At 44.3% G+C, this 5980-nt stretch overlaps 1 protein-coding gene across 3 annotated transcripts in view; it reads right to left on the bottom strand.

Annotated features, from left to right (window-relative positions):
• The window catches only part of RAB5B (RAB5B, member RAS oncogene family), an 18509-nt gene that overhangs the window by 5036 nt on the left and 7493 nt on the right, over window positions 1-5980 (bottom strand). For all 3 annotated transcript variants that reach the window (XM_008064028.2, XM_021715530.1, XM_021715531.1), the window contains exons 2-3: window positions 1705-1959; window positions 294-445 (exon numbers count right to left, since the gene is read on the bottom strand). In XM_008064028.2, coding sequence (XP_008062219.1) covers window positions 294-445; window positions 1705-1867 — 315 coding nt within the window. In that variant the 5' untranslated portion in view covers window positions 1868-1959. The remainder of the gene's footprint in view (window positions 1-293; window positions 446-1704; window positions 1960-5980) is intronic.

Raw genomic sequence — 5980 nt, 5'->3', positions numbered from 1 at the left:
CCACGCCCGGCTATTTTTTGATTTATTGTAGAGATGAGGTCTCACCAAGTTGCCCAGGTGGGACTCAAACCCGCGGGCTCAGGCAATCCACTCACCTCAGCCTCCCAAAGCGCGGGATTACAGGCTGAGCCACCGAGCCCGGTTAGGTGTCTGATAATTCATTGCCTCTGTTTTCTTAGCACTAGGAAGCATAATTTTTACTGTTATTTGATATTTCAAGAACCTGTTTTCTCTCCCCCACCTAGTTTAATTTCTATAAATATAAGCAAGGACAGTCTTCTCAGTCCACTCACCTGATTAGTAATGTCGTAAACCACAATTGCAGCTTGGGCACCCCTGTAGTACATGGGGGCTAAGCTGTGGTATCGCTCTTGCCCAGCTGTGTCCCAGATTTCAAACTTGACTGTTGTGTCATCTAGACAAACGGACTGGGTGAGGAAGGCCGCTATGGATGACAGATGGAGAGGAAGAAGTTGTAAGTGGGAGGATGAATGGAAGCATCCCAGCCCCCTTCAAAATATCCCCACTCTAAGACCAGTGACCACCCAGGCTATGCAGCTACAGGAAAAGAATTGGCATTCTCCTTACATATAAGTCTTAGAATCAGGATTAGGACTGCCCTTGGCTACATCCTTCCTGCCAAAAGTTTGTCTGCTTAAGGAATAGGGGTAAATCATAAACTAAGAGCAATAGAGAGAACTGGCAATTATACCAGAGTCATCCTTCTTCTAACCAAAACAGGGGAATAACAAATAATGAGAGACAATAGCTTTAGATAAAAGTCACATCAAGAATTAATTAGATTTCCAAGCTTGATGGCAGGTTCCACCATTAGCAATATCATTTGGTTGTTACTTTTTCACATAATCTTCTACTACAGGTCCGGGAACACATTTCCAAGGTGATTCATAAAGGGGGGAAAGAGTAACATGGGGTCTTCATAAAAGATCTTGTATTCAATCAGCATCCTATTTGGGGGCAGTGGCAGGGAAAAGGTAACAAAGGAGGGAAAGGTAGATGCCCTTTATATTTGGGATTAGTTCTAGCCTCTGTTGTGGCAAAATCACCTAAGGAGTTTTTCCAAACACCATGCCTATGCTGCTACCACCAGCCTTATTCTACCTCCAATACTAATCAGCAGATCTGGGGAAGAGCCCAAGCACGTACAGGTTGAAAATGCTGGCTGGGTTTGGTGGCTCAGCCTGTAATCCCATGCTTTGGGAGGCCGAGGTGAATGAATTGCCTGAGCCCATGGGTTCGAGACCTTCCTGGGCAACTTGGCGAGACCTCATCTCTACAATAAATCAAAAAATTAGCCAGGCGTGGTAGCACGTGCCTGTAGTTGTAGCTACTTGGAAGACTGAGGTGGAAGGATCGCCGGAGCCCAGCAGGTCAAGGCTGCGGTGGCCGGGAGCGGGCATTGCACTCCAGTCTGGGCGACAGAGTGAGACTCAAACTCAAACTCAAACTCAAAAAAAAAAAAAAAAAAAAAGATGATACAGTGGGAAAAGAAAGACTGACAGATAAAAAACGGATTTTCTCAGTGTGCAAAGGAAGTGAGAGAAATCACAGCAATTATTTGTCTTTGTTTTTATAAGGGGTTTCCATTCCTGGGGAAAAGAATGGGACTAAGAAGCCCAGCTCCTAAATCTCCTTTCAAAAACCTTACCAAGAATTGCTCCTCTTCTCTCCCTGAGTACTCACCTCCAATGGTGCTCTCCTGGTACTCATGGAATTGCCCTTTGACAAAACGTAACACAAGACTTGATTTCCCCACTGCAGATTCTCCCAGCAGGACCAATTTGAACTGACATATTTTGCTGGCCTGGGGCTGCCCGTTGGGCCTGGCTGTGCTTCTGCTAGTCATGGCCAGATTATCAGAGTGGGAAAGGGTGGAGGGAGGGGGATGTCGCAAAGGGGGGAGGGGGAAGGGGAGGGGACTTCCAGGTTTCAACAGTCCTGCAAGGAAAAAAGTGGGTAAAATTAACCATACGTCCATTGAAGCTACGATTGTTTTTTAGAGGAAGGACAGGATCTTTTCATTCCCTTGCTCCTACAAGGTCCTGACTCTTGTAACTATCCACCATTGAAACGTTACACATCTGAGAAGGCCCCAGGTAGCTAATACTCAGTGATAAGAGTGGGGAACAGTAAAATAAGAACTGCTTCTGAACTAGAGTTTGCCCTACCACATCATCTCTAACTGCCAAGGGAGTTGAAATGGAGAGTCTGAAAACTGAGAGTTTTTAATCGCCCATTAATTCCTGACCAGGTCTTTTCTTTTTTTTGAGTCGGAGCCTCATTCTGTTGCCCAGGCTGCAGTACACTGGCATGCTCACAGCCACTGCAGTCTATACCTGCTGGGCTCAGGTGGTCCTTCTGCCTCAGCCTTCCAAGTAGCTGGAACTACAGGCGTGTACCACTACGCCCAGCTAATTTTTTTATCTATTGTAGAGAAGTCTCACCATTTTGCCCAGGCTGGTCTCGAACAAGTGGGCTCAGGCAATCCTCTCGCCTCAGCCCAAGTGGGCTTAGGCAATCCTCTCACCTCAGCTGGGATTACAGGCATGATCCACCATGCCTGGCTAGGTCTTTTCAAAGTTGGTTTTTTTGTTTTGTTTTTGAGTCATACAAAGGGATCAACCTTTAGTTGGCCTAGAGAATATCCAGTATCTCCTTGATATCCTGGTGCTGTGTTCTTTTTCCTTTTCCTTTGTTTGTTTTTAAGTTTTTTGCTAAAATGATAGATTCACTCTAGGGGTATGGGATAAGAGGGGTAGGCAGGTCGCTTCTGGTTCTGTATCCTTCATATATGTCCAGTACTCCTGAAAAGACATTTCTGAAGCTCTAACCAGGGTCCTATTGCCAGGAAATCTATCCTTTCTCATTTCTGGTTAAAGGTGAAGAAGGAAATACAACCAACAGATCACATTCAGTATCAACTCTCTCACTTTGTTTCTGCTTTCCAAGTCTGAAAGTCTATCAAGTCTGAGAGTCAGTCGCCTTGACCTACTCTCAACTTGCAGCTGTCTTGCTGGTGCCTAGGGATTAGATTACCCTCCACACCAAAGGGGCCTAACAGCTGTAGCCCTCCAAATTAGAGGCAGAGAAAGGTATCCCTCTAAACACACAGGCGTCTCCAGAGGATGGTACAGGGGATAAGTCTACAATCAATCAATATTTGATGAAAGAATATACTGAATCAACTCCTCTACCTTCCAAGAGGGCTAAGAAAGCTGCTGGTGGGGGAGGGAACAGAGAGAAAAGTTGGGACTTTGAGATTCTAATCATTCAAACCAGAATATATTTCATCATCCTGACTCTGAGAACTATGAAATGCAAAGAGGAGTTAGCATGGACAGAGCATGCAAAAACCTCTTTCCAAAGTCTAAGCATTGCTTGAGTTGTACTTTGTTTGTTCAAATTAATCTTTCCCTTCTCCAAAGTTGATTCTTATGACTCCACAGATATCATATTCTGTAGCATATATGGAGAAACATTTTTTTCTTTTTCTTTTTTCCTTGAGTTGGAGTCTCATTCTGTCACCCAGACTGGAGTGCGGTGGCATGCTCCCAGCCACCGCAGCCTCGACCTGCTGGGCTCCAGTGATCTTTCTGCCTCAGCCTTCCAAGTAGCTGGAACTACAGGCGCGCGCTACCATGCCCGGCTAATTTTTTGATTTATGGTAGAGATGAGGTCTCGTCAAGTTGCCCAGGCGGGTCTCGAACCCACGGGCTCAGGCAATCCACTCACCTCAGCCTCCCAAAGCGTGGGATTACAGGCTGAGCCACCGAGCCCGGCTCTAGAGAAACATCTTTTCTTCAGTACAATTAGTGAATCTGAAGTTAAACTGGGGTTAAAAAAATCTCAGCAATTGCCAGGCACAGAGGCTCACGCCTGTAATCCCAGCACTTTGGGAGGCTAAGGTGAGAAGATAACCTGAGCCCAGGGGTTCAAGACAAACCTGGGCCATTTGGTGAGACCTCGTCTCTACAATAAATCAAAAAAATTAACCGGACATGGTGGCATGTGCCTGTAGTTCGTTACTTGGAAGGCTAAGGCGGAGGGATCGCCTGAGCCCAGCAGGTCGAGGATGTGGTGGCGGTGAGCATGCCGCTGCACTCCAGCCTGGGCGACAGAGTGAGACTCCAACTAAAAAAAAAAAATCTCAGCAATCCTACAGACTATATAGTAAAGACAGAAAATCATACAGGAGGCAACACAGAAGAGCAAAGGCTCTGTAATCCAGTTCTCCAGGTTTGTTTTCCAGTTCTACTTTTTAGCTGTGAAGCCTGGGGGGTAAGTTACTAAATATATGTGTGCATTCATTTTCTCATCTGTAAGATGGGATAATAGCCTTATAAGCACCTACTTCATAAGGCTGTTTAAAGATTGAGATAATACATACACAAAACTTAAGTTAGTATTTGATATAAACTAAGTGCTAAATAAATTTAAGCTACTAATCACTATTAATATGACATTAAGAAATTACTTGTCCTCTCTGAGCCTTACCCTCCACATTTGTAAAATGGAAAAAATAGCTATGAGGATTAAGTGAAGGATGTATTTAGCACTGTGCTAATAAATAATAGGTAGATATTGTCATTTAGTGGTTCTGCTTTTGGTGATCCAGAATAAAATCAAATTAACATATTAACATATATCTCAATATTATTTGTCATCAATATATTCCCAAAAAGAAGCCATGATATGAAAGAGGTACAGAGAAAGAAAAAGAGAGAAAAACAAAAGGGTAAAAGATGAAGTTAGCACAGAAATGAGACAGAGGTAAGAACACAAAGTCCTAGCCGGACTCGGTGGCTCAGCCTGCAATCTCGCGCCTTTGGGAGGCTGAGGTGAGTGGATTGCCTGAGCCCGCGGGTTCGAGACCCGCCTGGGCAGCGAGATCTCATCTCTACAATAAATAAAAAAATCAGTCGGGCGTGGTAGCATGTCTGTAATTCCGGCTACTCGGAAGGCTGAGGCGGAAGGATTGCCAGAGCCCAGCAGGTCGAGGCGGCCACTGCACTCCAGTCTGGGCGACAGAGTGAGACTCCAACTCAAAAAAAAAAAAAGACTTCTAACTTCTTGCTTTCTTAGTATAAATTTTATCTGGAAGAATAAGGTATATATAACCTCTAAGACCTACTGTGAAGTTGAAAAAAAAAGGTGTAGAACAAAACACAGTTGGATTCCATTTTTGTAAAACAAAACAAAAATCTGCACAGAAAAAGGTATGGAAGGATATATAATATCCTATTATATGCCTATTAATAGTGGTCATCTCTGAGGAAAATGGGGTTATGGCAGGAAGTATGAGAAGGAGTCTTTCTTTTGCATTTTACACAATTCTTTGTTTTTAAACAGGGAATATATTTTGGAGAGGCCTGACACTGAAAGATGGATTAGTAAAGATGGAAGTAAGCTTAGTCTCTGGGCAGCCTGTAACTATGGTTACTACTAAAGTACTTCTAGAAGAAATTCCGATGAGGGCTGAATGCTGAGTTCTCCAGGAGTCAGAGGACTCCTCAACCCTGCTACTAAAGTTATAGAGCTATCATGACAGTGGAAGGTGTCAACCTAGACAGAAGCATCCTGTGTAGTGGTAAGGGCTCTGGCTTCAGGCAAGCATGAGATCTGTTCTCTGCTTTGCCACTTAACTCACTGAGATCTTAGGCTACTGACTCCTTTTGCCTTTCTGATCCTCAGCTTCCTTATGGATAGGATATTTGGAGGAGACTAGGATTGGTAAAAGTGGCAAAGTGCAGAATTTGAATTCACTTCCAAATTCTGCACACATTTAAGAAAATTGCTTTTCTTCTTTTTTTTTTTTGAGTTGGAGTCTCACTCTGTCACCCAGACTGGAGTGCAGTGGCACGCTCCTGGCCACCACAGCCTCCACCTGCTGGACTCCAGTGATCCTTCTGCCTCAGTCTTCCAAGTAGCTGGAACTACAGGCGCACACTACCACTCCCGG

Source organism: Carlito syrichta, unplaced genomic scaffold (assembly GCF_000164805.1).
Source record: "Carlito syrichta isolate Samal-C Ts95f unplaced genomic scaffold, Tarsius_syrichta-2.0.1 Scaffold307179, whole genome shotgun sequence".
Classification (NCBI taxonomy): Eukaryota; Metazoa; Chordata; class Mammalia; order Primates; family Tarsiidae; genus Carlito; species Carlito syrichta.
The sequence above is the reverse complement of the archived record's forward strand: the minus strand, read 5'-3'. Positions and strand labels throughout refer to the sequence as shown.